Source organism: Gouania willdenowi, chromosome 11 (assembly GCF_900634775.1).
Source record: "Gouania willdenowi chromosome 11, fGouWil2.1, whole genome shotgun sequence".
Lineage (NCBI taxonomy): Eukaryota > Metazoa > Chordata > Actinopteri > Blenniiformes > Gobiesocidae > Gouania > Gouania willdenowi.
Genome location: NC_041054.1, coordinates 16,154,485 through 16,181,000, shown reverse-complemented (window position 1 = coordinate 16,181,000; position 26,516 = coordinate 16,154,485). Strand labels below are relative to the sequence as shown.

The 26,516-nt window shown below is 38.1% G+C and overlaps 1 protein-coding gene and 4 non-coding genes across 6 annotated transcripts; all 5 read right to left on the bottom strand.

The window, feature by feature from the left end:
* Positions 1-7: 7 nt before the first annotated feature.
* Positions 8-26,430, bottom strand: LOC114472423 (cyclic AMP-responsive element-binding protein 5-like). 2 transcript variants are annotated; one of them, XM_028461674.1, is made up of 10 exons: positions 26,343-26,430; positions 23,259-23,325; positions 21,807-21,900; positions 19,740-19,852; positions 19,312-19,556; positions 9,438-9,564; positions 9,089-9,160; positions 2,323-2,679; positions 445-723; positions 8-374 (listed from the first exon to the last, which is right to left on the bottom strand). In XM_028461674.1, exons 2-10 carry the CDS (start codon positions 23,310-23,312, stop codon positions 258-260), a joined length of 1,458 nt encoding a protein of 485 aa, XP_028317475.1. In that variant the 5' UTR covers positions 23,313-23,325; positions 26,343-26,430; the 3' UTR covers positions 8-257. The 2 variants fall into 2 exon arrangements, with proteins under 2 accessions (XP_028317475.1, XP_028317476.1); XM_028461675.1 differs by lacking the exon at positions 26,343-26,430 and adding an exon at positions 26,088-26,334.
* Positions 14,560-14,642, bottom strand: trnal-uaa (transfer RNA leucine (anticodon UAA)). The gene has a single exon. It is a non-coding gene; the product is annotated as a tRNA-Leu (tRNA).
* On the bottom strand, positions 15,794-15,876 carry trnal-uaa (transfer RNA leucine (anticodon UAA)). The gene has a single exon. It is a non-coding gene; the product is annotated as a tRNA-Leu (tRNA).
* On the bottom strand, positions 17,037-17,119 carry trnal-uaa (transfer RNA leucine (anticodon UAA)). Its single transcript has one exon. It is a non-coding gene; the product is annotated as a tRNA-Leu (tRNA).
* trnal-uaa (transfer RNA leucine (anticodon UAA)) lies at positions 18,286-18,368 on the bottom strand. The gene has a single exon. It is a non-coding gene; the product is annotated as a tRNA-Leu (tRNA).
* Positions 26,431-26,516: the final 86 nt, after the last annotated feature.

Here is a 26,516-nt window from a genome sequence, read left to right as displayed (position 1 = left end):
TATTGCAAAAACATGATTCTAATCAGTAATTTTTAAAATCAATAACTAGACATTTTAGGTGACCCCATTTGAATTCCGGGTGACCCCACAAGGGATCACGACCCTAAGGTTGAAAAACCCTGCATTAGTGTATATAAATGAGTGACATTTGTGCTCAGTTTTTCTGTCGTATACCCTCTGTGGTGAAGGAGATGGAGGAAAAGAGCTGGTGTGATTTGTAGACAGGAGTGCAGGAGGCGGGGGTTGGTGGGTGGGGGTCACTCACTGGGGTACCCCTGAGACTCTCTCTGTCGTGCAGTCACAGGACAGTCCTTGTGGGTGAGCAGAATCTGCTTCAGCTGACCCACCTCTGACCTCAGTGATGTCACCTCGTTCTGGTGGGACACACAGAGACGTTCAGCGTCCTCAGACGCACGGCTGGATTTGTGCGTGAGCTCCTCTCACCTGTAGCTGCAGGTTGGTGTGAGTCAGCTCCTCGGCCTTCTTCTCCAGCGACGACACCCACAGCTTCCTCTTCTGTCGGCAGCGGGTGGCCGCCGCACGGTTTCGTTCCAGAAACTTCTGCCTCCTCTCGTCTGGGTCCTGCTCTGCTGTCCTTTTGCGACGGTTGGTGCATCCTCCTCCTCCTCCTCCTCCTCCACTGCTGCAGCTACTGGCAGACTGCACCTCATGCTGAGAGTGGAGAGGCTGGGAGGGATGCATCTGTTGTGCAACTGGTGACAACTGAACAAAAACATCACATGTAGTGTGTGTAAAATGAATGGGTAACACTTTACATGAAGTTTTATGCATCAAGGCTGACATTATGCTGTCCTTATTATGACATGACACCTGTCAGTAGCATTGATAAGGTGTCATGAAGCCTGTCATTAAGTGTCGTTCGTTACCAGGGTTGGAGTCAATTACATTTTCAATTACAATTATGTCCTAAATTATCCATGTTCATTTACAACTGAATTACGATTACGGTGACCGGCATTTTTTCCGATTACAACTAAAATTTAAGTTAAGTCACTTCCAATTCAGTTCCCAATTACCAAAGTTCAATGACAATTAATCACAATTACTGAGCCTTTAATAAATAACCTTATAAAACGTAACCTTCCTCTTGTGTTAGCTTTCTGCTAGCATCTCTTATGATATAACGAGTACTATTTGTACGTAGCTGTACGAACATTCCCCGGTGCTATTTAGGGTTAATTTTAATCCGTAACGTAGTTAAAGAATTTACGTATTAATAGCAAACGGAAGTACTGGCCAATGAGGGGTGCTACGTACGGTGCGGCTACGTACAGATAGCCACTGCCTAAAAAATATTATCTATCATTTAATATGTTTCTCATCTCTTGGTGACCTTGCTAGGCTTCCTTATCCATGAAAACATTTGTATTAATATTTTTGTGTAGGCATCTGAGCCTTTTTTCTGTCAGTATACCCCGAGATTTATAAATAATTTTAATGGTAAAATGATCTGAAGAGAAATGACAGGTCGTTGGAAAAGTTGGTATGAAACATTTTTTTATTATTAACTACATAAGTGTAAGCCATAGAACTGTAACATGGTTCCACTGTTTTGTGTTTAATGAAATTGTAATTGACTATTTTTATATAAAAAAGAAAGATTTGCTTCTCACTGAAAATGCCTTTAGGCTAATTAATTAAATAGATCGAACAAGTAATAATTCTTAACAAAGATGTTTTCTTATGTGCTTACAGATTATGATTTGTTTTCATGATCTATCATTCCTCAACAAGATTGATAAAATTAAGAGACAAATTTTACGGTAGGGCCACATTGTACCTGACATTACATAATAATTAGGTGTGTAGGAGTAGGGGTACATGGGTTCAGGTTAAATGTATGAAGGGGTACGGGAATGTGAAAAGTTTGGGAACCACTGCCCTAATCCTTAACTCTAACCCTAACCCTTAACTCTACTTAATCCTAACCCTAACCATAACCATAACCCTACTTAACCCTGACCATAACCCTTAACTCTACTTAACCCTAACCCTAACCCTACTTAACCCTAACCCTATTTAACCCTACTTAACCCTAACCCTACTTAACCCTAACCCCAAATCATAACCCTACCTAACCCCACTAGATCCCTCCACCTAACCCAAAAAATACCAACATAGCTCTAAAGGTGTCATAATTTAGAGAACGACACTTCATGACAACTTAATGACAGCCTTCATGACACCTTATTCATGCTAATGACAGATAATGACAACGTAATGTCAGCCTAATGTATAAAACTTGTGTGACCAATGACTGACTGTGGCTGAAAATGTTCCTTTTTAAAGCTCACGTTCTACCTGTGGGGGAGCAGACAGTGATGGAGCGGGTGGAGACCCCTGGTGCAGGTGTGAAGGGGGTGAGCGGTGAACCTGAGCGTGCGCTGCGTTCCCTGGCTGCTGAAGCTGGTGGCCGTGGGTGCTTCCGGGGTGCTGTGCGAGGGGGGCATGGCATCTTTGCTGGTAGGTGAGGGGTGGAGCTGTAAGCTGCGGATGATGTGGATGATGATGGTGGGGTTGGTGGTGCTGTGGTGGTAAAGGCTGCGTGTGGTGGCGTTGGCACATCATGTCCATCATGTGGCCCATAGATGTCATTGGGTTGCTGATCATTCCAGGGTGATGCTGCTGGTAATGGAGAGCCATTGTGGGCTTGGATCTCTGCATGGAGACAGACAATAAATAAATGATATCTTCTCACTCATTACATGTATGTAAAATAGAGCTGGGTGATATGATCCAAAACTCATATCTCAATATTTTTTCTCATAATGGCCATATACAATATAAGTCTCGATGATTTCACTTCAAATAGAGTCTGACCAGAATAAAAAAAATGCCACACAGACACATTTATTAACAAAAAGCTGCACAATATGTTTCAATTTAGGCTTTTTCTCCTCTAAAGGACAGCACGTGTGAGTGAGTTCTGTAGTGTGGTTTGTTTAATGGTAGATCTGGGTTAGGATGCACTCAGCAGTCCATTTAACTGTGCTTGTCATGCTGTTCTGAGAAGTAGAGAATGAAACGACTTCTAAAATAGGTAATTTGCTACAAAATAAACTATAAATATATGTATATATATATATGTATCAATATAGGCAATATTGTCATTTTCTTTATCGTCAAAATAGAAAACTCAATATATCTTGAATCTCGATATATTGCCCAGCCCTAATGTAAAGCTTTGTACAACATGACTGAAATGAAAGGATCTTAACCGTCAAACACAAATAGGTTTCCATAGAAACAAAAACAAAACTATAATGCAAGAATAAAGACAACAAATAGGCCATGAAACAATATTCTTCCTCTATTTTTTTTTTATTTTTACATATCTGATTGTCTTAGTGATGGGTGATATTATCGGCCGATAATATTGGTTAGCATCTGTTTTTCCACCATTATTAAAAAAAACAAAACAAATAGAATATGTTTTTGTTAGAGAAAACATCTTAAAAATATTTTTCTTTAATTTGTACAGATGATGTTTTAGGTGGAATAGGTGAGCGGAGATGCTCCTTGTACTGTATATATTGGTATAGATTAATAATAAAAAATAATAAATAATAAAAAAATCTCTAATCTTAATACAAATGTGAAAAATGCAAGTGCATAATCTCTAAATGAAGCATTTTATCCCAAACGCATCCACTCTACAATAAGAGAGAGTAATCTCGTACTGAATTTTCAAGAACAAAATTAGGTTTTAAAGGGTTTGGGTTTTTTTGTATCATTGTTAATAGTGACACAGCTAGAAGACTGTCCTGTCTTTCTGGATGGGAGTAGATGATATATACACAGTAATCATCAGTTATGTACAAACTGCACTCCAAAACATTACATTATTGAGTAAAGCTGTGCAAAGGCCAAAATGTGGAAATGAAGCAAGGAGCTTTTTATGTTACTGTGTAAAGCACGTTTTTCAACCTTAGGTTCGTGACCCTGTGCGGGGTCACCCGGCATTCAAATGAGGTTGCCTGAAATTTTTAATAATTGAGAAAAAACAATATAAATTACTGACTGTATTCTATACTTTTACTTTCTCTAATTTCAAATTGTTCAAATAAAATACAGCATGAAAATATCTGAGCTGGCACATCTTGTCACTCATCACGTTGTGCTCTAATCCTGGCTTCTCGTAACACAATATCACATGATCAAAAACTATTTCTAGAATGAAAACATGTCTCTGGGGTCACCAGAAATTTTTGACATTAAAATGTGGTCATGACTTAAAAAGGATGGGTGTAAATTAATAATTATGGAAAGCTTTAAAAACATTATTATTTTCATTATATATATATATACACACACATATATATATATATATATATATATATATATATATATATATATATATATATATATATATATATATATATATATATATAAATAAAATTGTATTCATCTTCCTGCTCCTTTCCATTAATGAAAATGTTTCATTTGGACTGTGATATTATTTGATGTCATAATCTATGTTGGTTTGCGTTTTCATAACAGGAACAAATAAATAAATACAGCATATAGATTTACACTGTGAATGCTGTGCAACCCTAAACTATGAGAAGATTTGAAGTACAAAACAAAAAATTTAAGAAAGAAAAAAAACAAAAACAAAAAGTTGTTTTTGTTTCGTGATTTGGATAAATGCAAGAAAGAAAAAAATAAATAAAAATCAATATAATTTTTTTTCACAAAATGTGAAATTATTTTTGGCCTGTTATTGTTTAATTACATTTTTACCATGCTAAATGTTTAAAAAAACAACTAAATAAAAAAAAAAACCCAATAACCCATTGGCAACTTTCCCCACTTCACGGCATCTTTAACATTTTCCAAACTCGGGAAGACGATGCGCTCTAGTAATTGCCAACATATGCAGATTGATATCTTCACACTTCATTATTCCCTTGTATCATATGAACACCGTATAAGCTAAATTCAACCCCATCTCACCTTTCTCCTACACTCAGCAGAGGAAAAAGAGAAAGGGAGAGGTCATGTTTGAAGCATGACATCACCCTATAACCCCCCTCCCACTCTGTTAATTCGCTATCTGCCCCCACCCCCCACCCCCCCAACCCCCCTGTTACACAATATTTCTTTAAGAGACCAGGCAGATTTCACTCTCTTTCCTCTGTGTGTTCAGTGTTCAGCTACGAGAAAAAAAAGGAGCACATTTAGCTGGTGCCAAAGATGAGGTCACTGAAGCTGTCTGTGCCAGCTTTACCAGCCGGCCTGGCAGCCAGTCACACACACACACACACACACACACGCACACACCAAGCAGGACGGGACACGAGCGTTACAGTTGTGTTTACTACACAGAAACACCCTGACACGGGCTCTGGTGATTACATCATGGGTCTCCTTGGCCTAGATGACACATCGCATTGATATTTCTGTCTCTGGCATCAGTGAATGAAGACCCTAAACTGTACAAGAGACACTGATCCACTTGTCCGATGTTTACTTTTCCATTTGAGCCGATTGCCACGCAACTCTACGACAGAGGCATGTTAATCTACCTTCTGCTGTTTTATAGGAGCCGAGTCCTCTTGTACGCCGTGGAAATGCAAATCGACAACTTCAAAGCAACCTTCAAAGCAATTCTCAAAAATTGGTTAAAAACACAGCAGTCTTGCACCCATAGATAATATCGTACTTTTTTCTTGGGCTCTTTTAGCTCCTGACTGTTGTTTTTTTAATTGTAAATAGTATATTTGGTATCATGTTTTCTGTCGTCAGTAAGTTTAATGTTTGTCTCATTGTGTGCCTTTAAATGTACGTACACTTGTATACTTTGTACTACATGATTTTTTTTTGTTTTACTTCCACCACATCAACTACTTCAGACCTATCCATATATATAAAATGTATTATAATTTTGAAACCCTTTTTGTTTGTATGGACTTTTTTTTCATCATGAGAATGTCTAATTTCTTCAGCAGGAAAAAACACTAAATATGCAGTATTTCCAAAAATAAGGGCCAAACTTAAGGTTTTTTGGTGAAAATATTACAGCCATGACTGTCTTTAATTGATAGAATTTAATTTAAGGCTTTAGAATTTTTGTGACAAGGACAGTTTATATATATATATATATATATATATATATATATATATATATACTTGTACACATTGTATATTTTGCAAGATAAATTTCACTCTACTCTCAGTTTGCTGGTTTACTGGAAGTTCCAAACAAGCTTAGAAATAGAACAGGAGGCAGAACGTATTTTAAGTTACATTTGAGTCTAATTATAAAGGTATCTTGTACCTTAAGAAATGTATTTGGAAAGTGTTCAATAGTATTACTGTGGACATTACTTCAACACATTTATTAATTTAGTAATTTTGCATAAATTAGTACATTTAAAGTCATATACTTTAAGTTGTTCCACTTTAGCACGTAAAAATACACTAATACACAAGTTGAATTTTTTTTATAATTTAATTACAATTAAAGTATATTTAGTACAAAGTTAGTTGTTCCAAAAATAGCACGCTTTAAGTTAACTAATCATAGATATACTTGAAGTATATTGACGATTAGTGTGACTTCAAGTGCACAAAAAGTATTCGAAATTTTAGTACACTTGACATTTATTTCTCACCAGAGTGCCTTAGGACAACAAATGAAATTTAGCTATTGTGCTAACTCGGGTATATCTATATTGACGCTGTTTGCTGACACATTGATTAATATGTAATGTCCGAATTCAGATAAATACATTAAATTACCTCAGAATGTATTTTCTTGCGTAAGTTGTTTAAAGATTAATCAGAACTTGAATACGTCATAATGTTTCAGAGATCACACATGGTTTTAGTGAAGGAGCGTCAAAAAAAAAAAGGCGAGAGTGCGTGAGAGAGACAGAGAGCGTGTTAAAGGAGGAGAGGCTGAGATTTCAACCTGTGACCTGAGTGGCTGTGCAATCTGAAACCACTTTTGTGTCTGCGCGGTGCCTACAAGCCCGACTACAAGGAGTCATAACCTAAATGTGAATGTGAAGAAGAAAAGAGCGAGTGTGTGTGTGGATGCTGCTTGATTTCACAGTTTTCCCTTTGATGCTGCTTTTTTTTTGATAGCGCCCATAATATATTTAACAATTCATGCTACACTCGGCGAGGAGGAGGAAATGTAAAATTTACGAGGGAGGAGATTGAGAGCAAGTTGACACAAGGGAAATAAAACATCCAAGAAAGTCTGGAAGAGTGTTTCGATTGCGGTCTCAACCTCAAGTGTGTGTGTGTGTGTGTGTGTTGGAGTGCATCCCGTATTTAGTCCAGACAGGGAAGAAATGATCTAAAGACAAGTTGGTTAATGTTTACCAATAAAAAAATATCAAAGCATCATCTATACCAACTCATCTTACTTAGAGCACTGACACCTTTTCCAGTTTAGTGGAACCAGTGGGACTGGTTACAGCTTGGAGAGGTCACACACACACACACACACACACACACACACACACACACACACACACACACACACACACCTATGGTCCATTTAAAAGCCACAATGTGTTTTGACTGTGAGGAAACTAAAACACTGAGAGCAAACCAACACACAATGAAGGAGTCGTGATCTAACACAGAAAGACCAAGGCTGTGTTCAAAACTGCATATTAATGTACTCTACACTACACACTCAATGAGCACATACCGTCACTATATACTACTACTATGACTAATATGGTGACCGTTCCCACTGAAGTATACTTCCAAGTTTCCCAAGATGCATTTCAAACCGACAACGACGAAAACCTGAAGCACACTGAGGTTAAATATCTCGATTGATTTGCCACCTTTGGAAGTTCTGAAAACATTTTAAGCGAGAACGTGACCAAGTAGAATATCGACATGTGCTCATTTGATCCATCAAACTCGCGGAGACACATTTTATGCCAGATTTTCAGAGATCCGCCATTGTGCTACTAACTGAACTTCCGGTTCACTTCAAAACAAGAGCCCTATCTAAAAAAGTGTTAACAAACTAATGGAAGATAATAAGAGATGCTTTTGTTTTGAAAAGTAGATTTTTAGCTTAAAGCCGGTCCCAGGATGATTCTACGTTCCGCTCTCAATGCATCATGGGGGCAGTTGAGTATGAGTAGTGTGCCCAAGATGCATACTTAGGAAATGTTCTGATATAGTATACATAATTACATATACAGTACAGTACATGTTAGTATGTTATTTTGAACACAGCCTAAGACCAACAAGGTAGGACAGGACGTCAGCCTGCCACATAAAACATGCAAACGCCACCGAAATGTTTGCTTTCAATTAATTACATTAAATACACTTAAGTTTTTGGGGGATTTTCAGGCCCTGGTAGGATACAATTAAAGTCTGTGTAAAGCAGAAATAAATGTGTGTTATGAGTTTGTCACACCACAGAAACATGTGTCATTGACCACTGAGCCAAATTTGAAAGATGAAAAAAAAAATCGCTAAGTATATAAAATTAGGTCTTAAAATCATGGAAAAACAAGCACTTCTCTCTGCTCTGAATTGCTGGGGGCGTGTCAGATAGAGGCACTGGAACCACGCCCACGCACGGGAAGGGCGCCGCCTCCGTGTACTGTAATAGTGCTTCTCCCATTGGTTTTCCAAAAGTGCTCAGATCGGGCCAAACGAGGAGTCAGCGGAAAAGTCTGCTCCGCCCGAGTCCAAATATGTGCATCTATCTTGGGTAGAGTTAGAACGGCGCCCCCTAAAAGCGAAACACACAATCGCGATGCAAAAAAAGTGCTCATTTCATGGAAAATGTGGCACGAACGAACGCGTTTTATTATTTTAGAGATTTCTAAACTAAACAGGACTTCCTGGTAAAAAAAATAAAAGGTACAGTTTAAAATCGATTCGGTGATATTTTGAGAGTTTTCTCAAGATCAAATCTAAGCTGCAAAGATGTTCATAACAACTTCTAATAATGCTGTTTAAATCAAATGAAAGCTTCCACTGAATGTGTGCTCTACTATTGTGTCTGTGTACTTTGGTAAGTGTTGGCTAGTTATTATAGTATAGAAATCCAATGTAGTAGAGACAGTATCTGTACCTGAGGAGAGGAGCAGGAGGAGTTGTGTACTGGAGCAGCTAAACCCATAGCACAGGACATCTGCTTCTCCATCTGAGAAAGAGAAAACATCGATACAAAAATAACCTTTTGACTCAGACAAAGAAAGCTTTAGCATGTATTTCCACAACACTAAGGTTTAAAGAGCTCCCCCACAAGGTCACATCCATCTGGAGTTTGATTACTTTTGATTAATTCATTCAAAAGGAGTGAATTGACTTCTCCTGTTGACCATGAATATTTTTTTTACCTTGAAAATCTTTGGCCGCTCTACCTGCATCTATAAATCATGATGCATGCGTGGCTGAACAGCGTGAGCTTGAGTACTTACAGTCATGTGCTGAGCAGATGCCCCTTGCATGGCCGGGTCCGGCAGAGTACCAGGTAGGGAGGCTGGCATCGGGTGTCTGTGTTTGTTCTGCATGTGGAGGAGGCAGGAAAGAGGCCCAGGAACTGGCCTGTGGTCAGAAACAAAGGCAAAGGAATGGGACAAAGTCATACCAGAGACCTGCTAACTGGGAGATTTTCCAACCCTGGTGCCGGAGGTGAAAGTAATGGATTACAAGTACTCATGTTACTGTAATTGAGTTGCTTTTATGGGTACTTATGTGTACTTTTTTTTAGCATATTTCAAAACCAGTAACTTTACTTGTACTTAAGTACGTTTTAATATAAGCAAAGTCACTCATTACATTTCTACACCCAACCGTTATGGAGTAAATTAACTACAAAAAATGAAATGACGAGACAACAATCAAATGCATCACATCATAGCCGACCAACCAGATTAAACCGTAATGCAAGGCATCAAAACAGCATTGAATGGAGGTTATTTTCTGAGTTTTAGAGTTTATAAATGTAGCTATACATAGAGCCTGATATTTTTCTTATTTTGAATTGAATTCTTTGGTGTTATTTTACTTAAAAAAGAATGGCAGTGGCTATCAGTACGGTTGCCGTATCAATATGCCGACATTCTATCCGTGATAGGTCAGTCATTGGTCAGTTTAGGTCGCGTAACTAAGACTAAACATTACCCTAAACCTAACCCTAAAAATTGTTGCGATATTGTGTTATAACCTAACCCTAAGACGCTACGTACTCCGGTAACCGTACCAATAGCACCGAGGGTTGTCCGTACGGCAACCGTACAAATAGACACTTTCAAAAAGAATTGTACATTTTGACAAACCTTTTATTTTATACAGATACCTTTGTGGAAAATAAATTAAGTTCCAATTATGCAAGCTTTGGTCTGTTCCTTTTTAAGTTTATACATGAGATGTTTACTTCTACTTGTACTTGAGTAATTTATGTATGACTTACTTGAACTTCAACTTGAGTACAATTTTAATCAAGTACTTCCACTTGAGTAGGATAGATCAGTACTCTTTACGCCTCTCACAAAATGGTAAGAGCACACAAAAAATATTCAATTTAAAGCTTTTCTTTCCCACATTTGAACCTAAATCCTTCTACAAAAATACATTAAAATCCCATCATATACAGTAACAGTTTTATTTGTATGAGATTTGTCTATGTAGAGCATAAGATGGCAGCTTTAGAGGGAGGAGAGGAACAGAGGGATCACATCCTGGATACCGTGCTGCCCTAACAGCTCAGACTCCTGTCCAATCAAACAGCTCCCTGGTCATGCTGAGGTCATCAGTGAAATGATGTCATTACTAAATTTGCGGGGGGGGGTTATATGACCCGTTGAACATACAACGGAGCACAGACGATCCAAATAACTCAACCACAACAGTCCGACCAGGCCAACAGCCAGACACAGCAAACGGGGTCGCCATGGTAACCGGTGGTAAACACAGTCAGACGCCTCATGCAAGGTTTGTTTAGCGACACTTTGCTGGTTAGCGCTGACTAAGATGATGTCTGGGTTCATCTGGCTCTGATTTATTGAGCCATAATTGACTCTCAGCTCAGTCCACACACTATGGCATGTCCTGTTCAGGACCAGACAGATGTTTGGAGGTTGTTTTATAGCAGACATGTTATGAGTAACTCAAACCATCCAGAAACAGCAGAAGTGACAGAGCTTTTATTTATGTACAGGATCATGACCAGGTTATGGTCCTATACTGTATATTACAGGAGGAAATATGGTTTAATGTAGGAGTGACTTTCAAGTAAATAAATAAATAGAAAATAAGAAGTGCCTGTGATGCTTCACATCTTTTGTCTTTGTCATAAGCTGCTCTTTAGCGGATAGAATAGAATAAAATATACCTTTATTGATCCCCAGAGGGGAAATTCACTTTTTGCAGCAACAAAATAAAAAAGAGCAGACGGTAAAAAACAAAAATACAACCAATAAAAAATTAAACTAAAACATTAATGATGAATCGATAACAAAAATAACAGATTACATATATAAAGTAGAAAATTGGGACCCTATTTTAAAGGTGCAGCTTGTTTTAGGGTTTGTATCTGGACTTCATGTCTGAAAAGCTAGTTTTTAAACAAGTACAATTTTTAAATTAAAATGTAATGTACAGATTAAAACAGTTTAGTTAGGAAAAGTCATTTGTTATTATGTTAGATACATTTTATATATACAGAAAATATGTTCATTCTTCCTGTCGTCTAGGTTTTGTTTTTCCAATCATTAAGATGTGAAATTCTGTTTCTTTTCCTCTAATTTAACTTTGAAAATTCTGATAATTTGATATACTTTTGAATTCAAATGGAAAATTTGATAAATAAATACAATAAATCATTAAACAACATGTGACAATTTTATTTATCCAGGATTGGGATTGGACAGTCCAAAACAAAACAAAATGTGAAGAACCGATAAAAAAAAAAAAAAAAAACACCTATCACCCAATGCATAGAGAACGTTTGAAGAAACCGATGGACTCTTCCTTTATCCCTCAGTCATATGATTCAAACCACATCTATAGCATCTTTTAGTCAGTGCCACCTATGGGAAGTTTTACGCCAGATGAAAAATAACTGATATTTACCCTGCTCTTGAATTAATGAAGAACCAATGCTGTCTGATGAGATGATCTCTCGACGTTAGGTGCAAACACCTGCAAGTAAAAAGTTCCCAGGCCAGATTGGAGGCTTTGATGTCCGTGATTTGGCCCGCAGGCCTCGAGTTTGGCATGAGTGGTCTGGAGAATCTGATGTTATGTATAGCCAGGTTATAGTTGAACAGAATCATGTAATTTTTACTTTTATAACTTGGCAACAAAAGGAAAAAAAGCATACATTCTTTTCTTTTTTGAAAAAATAAGGGCCCGTCTTTAAAGGTATTTTTTAATATCAGGCAGCATGAACGAGTTGAATATTTAATTGCCCACAGTCCATGTATTATATGCAGCTATAAATTGCTTTGATTGATGGTTTAACTAGCTCAGGGCCACATTATCAGGAAGAGTGGGAGCAGCTGCTGGGAGCTGGTCAGATGAAAGACAGGAACTCCACTTCTTATCTGTCTGCTGAGCGCAGTGATAACCATGGAGCCATGGAAGCTGTCCAGGCTCTGAGAGACTCCGGTCTGGTTGCAGAGTCTTTACAGACACAACACAGGCCAGAGCCGCGTAGCTGGGTGGGAGGAGGGAGGAGGGGTAGAGTGGGTGTTCTGCGGTGGGTTCTCTCTTTTTCTCCTTTGCTTTGATTTTTTTTTTTACTATTTTGTTCTGTCAATTGAGTGACTTTAACTCCTCTGTTCATTAGTGGGAAGGTGAATTACAGTGATTTCTGTGTCTGAAAAAAATGTGTTTCATGTGTCCAAAATAAGGAGGGAACATTATGATGAAGAACAGGTAGAAACAAAAAGAAACAAAGAATTTAGTGAGGGAAAACTGCTTTTTAGGTGACAATTTCACATCTCGTGTGCAGCAGAGGTGTAGAGTACTGATATATCCTACTCAAGTAAAAGTGCTGTTACTTAATTGAAATTGTACTCAAGTACAAGTAGACTTAGACGTCCTTTATTGTCATTCAAACTAGGACTTTACAGAACGGATAAGACGGATATTTTGATGCATTGGCTCGTATAGCAGGATAAAAACTGGACAAACAGTAGCAAGTACTTACCTACGGTAAGTAGTATTTACAAAAAAGATACGGTGCAGATATAAATAGTAATCAAGAGGAAAACCAGTGTAAATAAGTCATACATAAAATACAAGTAAAAAGTAGCTCAATCAAGTCTTTCAAAACAACGATATACAATATAAATCTTGATATTTTTAATTCAAATAAAGTCAAACCAGAAAACTATTCTGTGTTAAATTTGCTGATGAAAAATGCCACACAGGCTCATTTGCTAACAAACAGCTCCACAATATATGCCACTTTTGGCTTTTTTTCCTCCAATGGACAGCTCTTGTGAGTGAGTTCTGTAGTGTGGCTTGTTTAGGGGAAGTTGTGGTTCAGAACGCACTCAGTGATTCATCCAACTGTGCTTTTCATGCTGTTCTGAGAAGTCACGAAAGCAGCGACTGCTAAAACAAGTATTTGAATACAAAATGAGCTATCAAAAAATCACCAAAATAGAAAACTTGATATATATTGAATCTCAATATATTGCCCAGCTCTACCCCAGCTCTTTCACAGTGAAAGTGACATAGATTTTTTATGTTGTGTTTGAGTCTCACAGTCTGTTAACACATCCATACAGATGTTTCATCTTGCGGGAATCCAGCACAGTCACAAAGAGGAGAATGTGTCTTAAAGGTCCCATATCATGCTATTTTTCACCCATCTCCACTTGTTCTAAAACTCCAAAACATAGTATTTGAGGTTTATTTTCCCAAACTCGCCTGTTACTCTGTTCGAGGTATCTTCAAAGGGGACAGCTTTTCTCACAAAAAGTTAAAGACAGATGACCAAATTCGGTGTGTGGCTTCAGGGTATCAATACCTTGATGGAGTTCGAAAATGAGTCTGCAAATGTTTTTTTTCCGAAGTTATTGCCCTTGCGCGTTTTTTTTTTTTTTTAACTCTGTTCGAGGTATCTTCAAAGAGGACAGCTTTTCTCACAAACCGTTTAAGATGGGATAACCAAATTCGGTGTGTGGCTTCAGGCTATCAATACCTTGACGGAGTTTTTTTTTTTTTACCCCATTCAATGTTTATCATTCAAAAAACTACATTATAGTTAAATTTTTTTAACTAAAAAAAATGGAGAGGGCATTATCACTTTCTTGAAAATGTCCTCTAGTAAAGGGTTTCCTGTCAATGACATTTTGGAACAGCTCTTTCACAGTGAAAGTAACATAGGAGAAAGTGAGAAATATTGTGAATTTGAAAGCATCTGTTGGGGAAGCTTTCATGGCAAATTATCACTTGTGTCACCACTGATTTTTTATGTTGTGTTTGAGTCTCACAGTCTGTTAACACATCCATACAGACGTTTCATCTAGCTGGAATCCAGCACCAGATTAAGATCATCCTTGTTATAGATTTACTGTAACATTTTACCAGGAGTGGGGTTCGAACCCACGCGGGCATAAACCCATTGGATCTTAAGTCCAACGCCTTAACCACTCGGCCATCCTGGTGTGAAAATTAAGCTTTGCAAACTGCTGAACGGTTTTGACCCCAGAGGCTATGTGCACTGTGTAAACCAAGGCAAACTCTTGTGCTTTTTTAGCCCTTGTGGGCTCCTGTGCAGCTCATGTGACTGTCAGTTGACAGGAAAATGCGGCCATTTTTGTTGTCACTTTCTGTGATAACAACAGTGTTTTAGATGATTTGAAAAGATGTGGATGAAAACTATTGAAGATAAATTAATTATAACTAAAAAGTTTGACCTGATGGTTGCGCTAGAGAACAGCTAATAGTTTCATTATCAAGGGGTTATTTATGTTGTTTATATCTCTTGAAAATGTCCTCTAGGAAAAGCTTTACCGTCAATGAGGTTTTGGAACAGCTCTTTCACAGTGAAAGTCACAAAGAGGAGAATGTGTCTTCAAGGTCCCATATCATGCTATTTTTCACCCATCTCCATTTGTTCTAAAACTCCAAAACATAGTATTTGAGGTTTATTTTCCCAAACTCGCCTGTTACTCTGTTCGAGGTATCTTCAAAGGGGACAGCTTTTCTCACAAAACGTTAAAGACAGATGACCAAATTTAGTGTGTGGCTTCAGGGTATCAATACCTTGATGGAGTTCGAAAATGAGAAGTGTGCAAATGTTTTTTTTTCCGAAGTTATTGCCCTTGTGCGGTTTTTTTTTTTTTAACTCTGTTTGAAGTATCTTCAAAGAGGACAGCTTTTCTCACAAACCGTTTAAGATGGGATAACCAAATTCGGTGTGTGGCTTCAGGCTATCAATACCTTGACGGAGTTTTTTTTTTTTTTTACCCCATTCAATGTTTATCATTCAAAAAACTACATTATAGTTAACTTTTTTTAACAAAAAAATGGAGAGGGCATTATCACTTTCTTGAAAATGTCCTCTAGTAAAGGGTTTCCTGTCAATGACATTTTGGAACAGCTCTTTCACAGTGAAAGTAACATAGGAAAAAGTGAGAAATATTGTGAATTTGAAAGCATCTGTTTGGGAAGCATCACTTTCATGGCAAATTATCGCTTGTGTCACCACTGATTTTTTATGTTGTGTTTGAGTCTCACAGTCTGTTAACACATCCATACAGACGTTTCATCTTGCGGGAATCCAGCACCTTGTTATGGATTTACTGTAAAAACTTACCAGGAGTGGGGTTCGAACCCACGCGGGTATAAACCCATTGGATCTTAAGTCCAACGCCTTAACCACTCGGCCATCCTGGTGTGAAAAGTAAGATTTGCAAACTGCTGAACGGTTTTGACCCCAGAGGCTATGTGCACTGTGTAAACCAAGGCAAACTATTGTGCTTTTTTAGCCCTTGTGGGCTCCTGTGCAGCTCATGTGACTGTCAGTTGACAGGAAAATGCGGCCATTTTTGTTGTCACTTTCTGTGATAACAACAGTGTTTTAGATGATTTGAAAAGATGTGGATGAAAACTATTGAAGATAAATTAATTATAACTAAAAAGTTTGACCTGATGGTTGCGCTAGAGAACAGGTCATAGTTTCATTATCAAGGGGTTATTTATGTTGTTTATATCTCTTGAAAATGTCCTCTAGGAAAAGCTTTACCGTCAATGAGGTTTTGGAACAGCTCTTTCACAGTGAAAGTCACAAAGAGGAGAATGTCTTCAAGGTCCCATATCATGCTATTTTTCACCCATCTCCATTTGTTCTAAAACTCCAAAACATAGTATTTGAGGTTTATTTTCCCAAACTCGCCTGTTACTCTGTTCGAGGTATCTTCAAAGGGGACAGCTTTTCTCACAAAACGTTAAAGACAGATGACCAAATTCAGTGTGTGGCTTCAGGGTATCAATACCTTGATGGAGTTCGAAAATGAGAAGTGTGCAAATGTTTTTTTTCCGAAGTTATTGCCCTTGTGCGTTTTTTTTTTTTTTTACTCTGTTTGAGGTATCTTCAAAGAGGACAGCTTTTCTCACAAACCGTTTAAGATGGGATAACCAAATTCGGTGTGTGACTTCAGGCTATCAATACCTTGACGGAGTTTTTTTTTTTTACCCCATTCAATGTTTATCATTCAAAAAACTACATTATAGTTAACTTTTTTTAACAAAAAAATGGAGAGGGCATTATCACTTTCTTGAAAATGTCCTCTAGTAAAGGGTTTCCTGTCAATGACATTTTGCAACAGCTCTTTCACAGTGAAAGTAACATAGGAGAAAGTGAGAAATATTGTGAATTTGAAAGCATCTGTTTGGGAAGCATCACTTTCATGGCAAATTATCGCTTGTGTCACCACTGATTTTTTATGTTGTGTTTGAGTCTCACAGTCTGTTAACACATCCATACAGACGTTTCATCTTGCGGGAATCCAGCACCAGATTAAGATCATCCTTATTATAGATTTACTGTAAAAATTTACCAGGAGTGGGGTTCGAACCCACGCGGGTATAAACCCATTGGATCTTAAGTCCAACGCCTTAACCACTCGGCCATCCTGGTGTGAAAAGTAAGATTTGCAAACTGCTGAACGGTTTTGACCCCAGAGGCTATGTGCACTGTGTAAACCAAGGCAAACTATTGAGCTTTTTTATCCCTTGTGGGCTCCTGTGCAGCTCATGTGACTGTCAGTTGACAGGAAAATGCGGCCATTTTTGTTGTCACTTTCTGTGATAACAACAGTGTTTTAGATGATTTGAAAAGATGTGGATGAAAACTATTGAAGATAAATTAATTATAACTAAAAAGTTTGACCTGATGGTGGCGCTAGAGAACAGGTCATAGTTTCATTTTCAAGGGGTTATTTATGTTGTTTATATCTCTTGAAAATATCCTCTAGGAAAAGCTTTACCGTCAATGAGGTTTTGGAACAGCTCTTTCACAGTGAAAGTCACAAAGAGGAGAATGTGTCTTCAAGGTCCCATATAATGCTATTTTTCACCCATCTCCATTTGTTCTAAAACTCCAAAGCATAGTATTTGAGGTTTATTTTCCCAAACTCGCCTGTTACTCTGTTCGAGGTATCTTCAAAGGGGACAGCTTTTCTCACAAAACGTTAAAGACAGATGACCAAATTCGGTGTGTGGCTTCAGGGTATCAATACCTTGATGGAGTTCGAAAATGAGAAGTGTGCAAATGTTTTTTTTCCGAAGTTATTGCCCTTGTGCGGTTTTTTTTTTTTTTTTTACTCTGTTCGAGGTATCTTCAAAGAGGACAGCTTTTCTCACAAACCGTTTAAGATGGGATAACCAAAATCGGTGTGTGGCTTCAGGCTATCAATACCTTGACAGAGTTTTTTTCTTTTTACCCCATTCAATGTTTATCATTTAAAAAACTACATTATAATTAACTTTTTTTAACTAAAAAAAATGGAGAGGGCATTATCACTTTCTTGAAAATGTCCTCTAGTAAAGGGTTTCCTGTCAATGACATTTTGGAACAGCTCTTTCACAGTGAAAGTAACATAGGAGAAAGTGAGAAATATTGTGAATTTGAAAGCATCTGTTTGGGAAGCTTCACTTTCATGGCAAATTATCGCTTGTGTCACCACTGATTTTTTATGCTGTTTGAGTCTCACAGTCTGTTAACACATCCATACAGACGTTTCATCTTGCGGGAATCCAGCACCAGATTAAGATCATCCTTATTATAGATTTACTGTAAAAATTTACCAGGAGTGGGGTTCGAACCCACGCGGGTATAAACCCATTGGATCTTAAGTCCAACGCCTTAACCACTCGGCCATCCTGGTGTGAAAATTAAGCTTTGCAAACTGCTGAACGGTTTTGACCCCAGAGGCTATGTGCACTGTGTAAACCAAGGCAAACTATTGTGCTTTTTTAGCCCTTGTGGGCTCCTGTGCAGCTCATGTGACTGTCAGTTGACAGGATTTGTTGTCACTTTCTGTGATAACAACAGTGTTTAATATGATTTGAAAAGATTTGGATGAAAACTATTGAAGATAAATTAATAATAACTTAAAAGTTTGACCTGATGGTGGCGCTAAAGAACAGGTAATAGTTTCATTATCAAGGGGTTATTTATGTTGTTTATCTATCTTGAAAATGTCCACTAGGAAAAGCTTTACTGTCAATGAGGTTTTGGAACAGCTCTTTCACAGTGAAAGTCACGAAGAGGAGAATGTGTCTTCAAGGTTCCATATCATGCTATTTTTCACCCATCTCCATTTGTTCTAAAACTCCAAAACATAGTATTTGAGGTTTATTTTCCCAAACTCGCCTGTTACTCTGTTCGAGATATCTTCAAAAGGGACAGCTTTTCTCACAAAATGTTTAAGATAGGATGACCAAATTTGGTGTGTGGCTTCAGGGTATCAATACCTTGATAAAGTTCGAAAATGAGAAGCGCGCAATGATTTTTTTTCGGGAGTTATTGCCCTTGTTTGACGTATCTTCAAAGGGGACAGCTTTTCTTTGAAACCGTTTGAGATAGTTAGTAGTTTTTTTCTGATGTGATAATATTTTCTTATGTATACATCTAAGTTCTTAGAGTTAGGACAATTAGGAAAAGGTTGTGAGTTATAATGACAACCGATCTGGTGGGGGATGTTGATGACTATGTCTTCTTGTTATGTTCAATGTGAGACCATGAAAAGTGTGTGTGTGTGTGTGTGTGTGTGTGTGTGTGTGTGTGTGTGTGTGTGTGTGTGTGTGTCCACTGCTAATCAAACTCACCCAGAGTGCATCAGGGTAGAAGGCGCCTGGGTGATGACAGATCCAGGTGGGGAAGAGGACAGGGCTTGCTGCAGGCTGCAGCTAGGAGCCATCATAGGGCCATGGGACTGGGGGTGATGCAGGGCAGGAGTCTGGGAAGGATGCAGCGGTGCCTGGGGTTGGAGGCGATGAGGATGGGCTGGGTGCTGGAGCTGGAGCTTGAGTGGGTGCTGATTCATACAAGACGGCCCATTGTGGGAGACAGTCTGTGGAGAAGAGCGACAAAGCTGCATTTTATGATAACAGATCATGAAAAAAGATGCATGTAATTGCATTTGTCCAGTCTGACTGCTTGAATTACTCAAACTTCAAATCTTTCAAGCTAAATCCAAAACTTTCTGTCATTTGGTAAAAATTTCAGCCATAAGTGGGGAAATGAATTAACATACCTGCTTGTTTTTTTCTTCTTCTTCTTGTGCTTGAAGAAACTCCTCCTCTATCTCCTTAAAAAGACCAACCTCATCACAGTTCTGCAAAAATCGTGACGGTGTTGGAGTCTGATCTGAAATCAAAAAAACAACAAAAGCACATTAGTTTAAGGAAATCATTGAACTGAATTAACAGACTGCACTTTGTGCAAAGAGGTGAGACACGTCATCTACTCTTGGTTTTTCTGTCTGATCGTCAGATAATATCAGTCTGTCTCTCTATGAGTGCCCTACACTTGGGAAATGGGGGGTCAGAGGTCAAAGGTACTATGTGTTTTGACAGGAAATTTCCTGTAAGAGGCGTAACAAACTGCAACATGAGAGAAACAAGGAAGGAGATTAAAATGTAAACCAACAGACAGATAGACAGCTGTTTCTGTGGATAGCAGAGAGCTCTGTGAGTGGTAGATTTACTCAACTCACACACTATTTACTATACAATATTAAATATAGACAATATGTTTACTAATGCGTTCCAATATGAACTAGATTCAAATTCAGTCCAATATTGTTTCACAATATAAGAAAATAGGCTCATGGCCTGTGTTTGAAATGTCATACTAACGTACTACTCATACTAAGTCTGACGTCAAAAGGATGTATGTAGTGCGGATGTTGAGCAAGTCCCTTAACCCCAAACGGCTCCCCAGGTGCCGCAAAATGGCTGCCGACTGCTCCCTAGGGATGGGTTCAAATGCAGAGGACAAATTTCATGTATGTGTAACAACACATATATGACCAATAAAGGCAAAAAGCCCAATTTCATTTAAAGCCCCAAAAAATCTACTAATTAGATAGTATGAAAAGATTTAGTACGCGAGAAATACCCGGATGTATACTACTTTCGGGAAATTTTTGTATGCATGGTGGGCACAGTCATGATGCATTGAGAGCGGAACGTTAAATCGTCCTTGGACCACCTTCAAGCCAAAAATCAAACATCCCCGTTTCAAAACAAATGCATCTCTTCTTGTCTTGCATTAGTTTTTTAACGCTTTTGGAAATATGGCTCTTGTTTTGAAGTGAACAAGAGGTTTTGTCAGTAGTATCATGGGAAGGTCTCCAAAAATCTCTGAAATGACGACATGAAATGTGTTTCTGTGAGGATCAAATGAGCACGTTGATATTCTACTTGGTCACTTTCTCACTAAAAATGTTTTCAGAACTTTCAAAGGTGGAGAATAAACGGAGATATTTAGCCTCAGTGTGCTTCAGTTTTTTGTCAATGTAGGTTAGAAATGCATCTTGGGAAACTTCGAAGTATACTTCAGTGGGAACGCTCAACATCTGTCATCATCGTAATTCATACTAATAGTATATTGTAGACCGGGGTTCTTCAGATTTTTCAAAAAAGCTGTTTGAAACACACAATCTTTTTTTTTTTTACAAATCTACATATGTTCCTGTTCACCATGCATTTCACAGCATGTCTGTCAAAAGAAGTTTATTTCAAAATAAAAGACAAGTCCATCATGAGAGAGACATTATTTTTGACCAGCTGTCCACGACCCAACCAGTACACGTCCATGACCAACTTTGGATCTTGACCCACCTGTTGAGAATTGCTGTAGTAGACAGTATATACTCATTGAGTTTATAGTGTACAGTACGGAGTGTGTCATTTCGGACACAGCCCTATTCTATGATAGTGTGAAAAAAACAAACGTCTGATCAACAAGCTCCACCCCTTTATGACATTAAGAACGCATTATATGATATATACGTGTAAATGAACTTGCCATCAGCCCTCTGCACAAAAAGTCACTTTTTTCACTGATGCCATGTATCTGTCTGTTTAGTCTAATCTGACACAGCAAACCCTGCAAGGTGCAACGTGAGCTGCTCAGTTTCACAGCACAGACTATCAAAGACAAGAAAGCCTGCATTGTGCTTATCTGATCTCATACTGTACGACACACTATCATCCCTTTCACATCGAGCACTGATCTCAGCACCGAAAGAAAAACAGTCAGAACACTCAAGCTTGTTAAATGTTATATTTTGCCATTGAAATTGAAACTGTTTCACCTGTGAACGCTGCATCCGTCTTAATGGAGGGAAACTTGAGGGTCATCTCATGCTTGTGCCTGTGTATGACCAAATGCTCCTCTAACTGGAAGAGCTGCAGCACAAAGAGAGACACAGTGATGATGAGATCAATAAAGATGGCAGACGCCACTTGGACAAATTCATTTGTCTTACCACAGCCAGTGAAAGTCATTGTTTTAATATATATGGCAGAGGTGAAAGTAATGGATTACAAGTACTCACGTGGCTGTAACTGAGTTGCTTTTATGGGTACTTGTACGTTTTAAAAGAAGTAAAATAATTTCTTACATCTCTACACCCAACCCTTCCTGAGTAAATTATTATTATTATTATTATTATTTTTAAAAGATCAACAAACATTGTTAAACTACAAAAAAAATGACCAGACAACAATCAAATAATCCATATGTTCTTAGTCGTGCCATTTCTGATCAAAGCCCAGCCACTGTCTTGGGCTCAGGTTGTAGTTTATTGTTTATTTTTGATCAATATTGTAATCATGATTATAATCACAATTATTTATTATGTTAGGGGGAACAATATATGTACAGTTTAAGTGCAAAATGAAGCTTGAAGAATTCTACAAAAAAATTTATATAATTAAAAAAAAAATGAACACAAGAATTTAACATGCACCAAATAAATACGTTATTACATAATTCAAAGCCCGTATTTTAAATGTAAATATTGCAGATGATCAGATTTATTTAATCGCGGCAAGTGAAATTGTGATCACGATTCAAATCTGATAAATTGTGCAGCTCTAGTTTCTACCAATTAAGTTGTTACCCACATGGCACATTTGGCATGGCACTGTTTTAGAGTTCATAAATGTAGCTATTCTTAGAGCCTGAGAATTTGGTTTTACAATGAATTGAATTTATTGGTGTTATTTTATTTTTAAAAAAGAACTGTACATTTTGACAAACGTTTTATTTTATACAGATGCGTTTGTGGAACATAAATTAAGTTCCAATTGCGCAAGATTTGGTCTCTTCCTTTTAAAGTTTATACATGAGATGTTTACTGTATGCAAGGGAACCGTAGCAAGATTTATTACCAAAAATAAAGATGGGGGTGAAAGTAATCAGTAACTTTTACTTTGGGTACTATTTAATTGAGCTGCTTTTTACTTGTAGTTGAGTATTTCATGTATGACTTACTTGCACTTGACAATTTCAATCAAATAACTACTTCTACTTGAGAATGATATGATACAGTACTCTTTACACCTCTGCATACTGGTGTGTATCACAAACTGCCTTTGAACACTACAGACAGGCTCTGCTAAGCTAAGCATTACTTCTATAATTCCAATCATGATGCAAAATATCACGTATTTATCAGTTTTCTTCATAGTTTTATCATTCTATTTCACATAGGTGAATTTAATTCGACCCCGTCTCTGATCATAGAGCATGTGTGACTCACCTGAGAGCAGCCAGGGGCGCCACACACATAAGGCCTGTCCTGTTTGTCATTCATGTCATACACAACCCTGCACAAACAAAAGAAGGAACAACATATGAGCTGTGTTTGTGTGTCTGTCTGTCTGTTGGCAGGATTACAAAGAAGGACTTCAAGGATTTTGACAACATTTTAAACAAGTATAAACCTCATGCAGTGAAAGATTCCATTAAAGTTTGGAGGAATCTGCATCAATATACTGATCAAACTTTTCCAACTGGATCAGTTTGAAAAATAAAAAAAATCCCTATCTCTGATCATTGGTGAATATTTCAAAAATTCATATATCGCTTCATTATTGACTCAATTACTCCATCGAGTTTCATCCGTATCAAATCGGAATTGCGCATTTTATTGTGATTTTTTGGAATAAAATAGGGGTGCCAATACATTTGTACCTACAGTATCGATAGAAAAGTCTTAAAAGCGTGATTTATTGTGTATTTATCAGTGTGTTCACTGGTAATGTATAATCATCGCCACAGATAAAAGACTATTAAACTTTAGAGAAAATTTATATTTATTCTAATTTAGTGGTTCTTCACCTTGTTGGAGGTACTGAACCATGCATGCTCCATCAACATTCACTAATTTGACAATTATCATCCCCTGCCACAAAGTGTGATGGGAGATATAGGTTTGAGCTTCGTCCGTCCGTGTGTCCGTTTGTCCGAGTTAAAGGGGACAGCTTTTGTCAGAAACTGTTTAAGATAGGATGACCAAATTCGGCGTGTGGCTTCAGGGTATCAATACTTTGATGGAGTTCGAAAATGAGAAGTGCGCAATTATTTTACCCGAGTTATTGCCCTTTTTCTGTTTTGTTTTTTTTACTCTGTTTGGGGCATTTTCAAAGGGGACAGCTTTTCTTAGAAACCGTTCAAGACAAGATAATCAAATTTTGGTGTGTGGCTTCAGGGTATCAATACCTGGATAGAGTTCGAAAATGGCAAGTGCGCAATTATTTTTTCTAGATTTATTGCCCATGTTCCCTTTTTCTTTACTCTGTTCGAGGTATCTTCAAAGGGGACAGCTTTTCTTAGAAACCATTAAAGATAGTTAGTAATTTTATATTCTGATGTGATTATATTTTCTTATGTATACATCTAACTTCTTGGATTTAGGACATTTAGGAAAAGGTTGAGAGTTATAATGACAACCAATCTGTCAGGGGATGTTGATGACTACAGTATGTCTTCTTGTTGATATCTCCATATATCTCAATGTATATTGTACTGTTTAGTATATCGGGATGTATTCTATCGTGACATGGTAATCGTATCGTCAGATTCATGGCAATGCACACCCCTTACTGAAAAATCATTTTCACCGTTTTCACACCCAAGTACAAACAAGTCCATCTTGAGTGGCTCAGCTTTCGGCGGGGCATCATTTAACAACGTAACGAACAGATAAATGACCAACGTGTCTCACATTAAGTCATCACAGGATAAAAATACCAACACAGATGCAGCAGAACGGAGCACGTAAATAGACCGGCTTGTGGGTTGTAACCTCAGCTTGACCCACTCGGCTCATCAGTGAGAGATATGGAACTACGCTGATGGTGGAGTGCTATACTGCTGCAGGCCCATCAGTTTCATTCGAGAGCAAAAAGGAAGAAGTCTCTAACTTGCTGACCTCGGGCATTCTTCTGAATATGTGTCACCGTCGAGTTTCACAGAATGAATTTGAAAGGTCAGCGTAGGTCAGCTAATTTCTGACTTTTATAAGCATCATAGAGAAGAAATAAGAAGGAGGTGGGATCTAGTTACAAGTATACGGTGACAGTTTGGGGAAAGAATATTCATGGGTAGAGAGTCCTGATTCTATGGGAAAGAGTGAGAAGGAAGGCAGGAGGAGGCTAGAAAGAGAGGGCAAATGTACAAGATAGATGGAAAGAGCAGGGGGGGTGAAGTGGAGTTATGAAGTGGGGAATGGAAAGAGAGAGAGAGAGAGAGAGAGAGAGAGAGAGAGAGAGAGAGAGAGAGAGAGAGAGAGAGGGGGTAAGGATGCAATGAATGAAGGAAGAAGGAATAAGGGTGGGAGGCGGTGGAGGGAGAGCTGCACTTAGGGCTATACTGACAGGTTTGAACCTGCCTCAACCCCCCATCCCAAACCCACAGCCTAAAGAAGTGACTTCACAGGTGTGTGTGTGCGTGTGCGTGTGTGTGTGTGTGTGTGTGTGTGTGTGTGTGTGTGACAATTACACATTAATAAAGGGATAAATGGGATAATAGATCACTTAGACCTAATCAGTAAAAACGATATAGGGGGGTTAATGATTGTTTTCATGTGACTGCAGGTCCACAGCTTATGGGCTCATCATTAGTCATTACATAATACATTTTTCATCAGTTAATAGTTGAATTAAAAAAAAAAAAATCTTTTTAAATTTTCAACATGTCTTTTTTTCTACTTTCTTTTTTTTTTTTTTTTTAAATCACTGCTGGACTAAAAGTGGCAGACTCAGCACATTCTATAACCTGTCACATATAATATCAGTCATTGATTTTATCCAAACACCATGACGTCACCCTTAAAGCTTTAACATACCAAACAATTAATGTTGTATATCATTTGCAAAACGAGTTGTTGCTGTAGTTGTTTATTTAGGTTAGCTTTGTTGCACTTTTCCCTCCTCCACCTTCTGATATCTTAAACAGCAGAATAACATAACATAACATAACATAACATAACATAACATAACATAACATAACATAACATAACATAACATAACATGAGCTGTCTCTAAATGATGCACTTTTTTTTTTTTTTTTTTTTTTTTTTACTTACTATTTGTCTAAGTTTCTCATTTTTTGACAGTAGCAGCAGAAGTGAAGCTCGGTCCTGGATCCCGCCGTAAAACAACCTGTTCAGCGCATAAACGGAGCCCGGCTCAGCTGTCACACCCCCAAACAGAGCGCCTCAGCCGGCTACACAACTACAACTTTCCAGCCCCGTTAGAAAAGAAGCTGAGAGTGAGCTACAGCTACAGCTACAGCAGCGCCGATAAACTTTTGATGAATGACAGCAAATGCTGCGTCTTACCTTCCAGTGAAGAAGGACAAGCAGCGCTCCAGAGAGGAACCACGTTGGACTGGAGCGAGATTACAATACGATCTATTTACAGCAGCATTACATCACCCGCTCGGTGACGTCACGTGGGATTCCTAAACTTCTAAATCATTGCGGTCCCGTACGGAGAGAGGGATTCATGGGGGG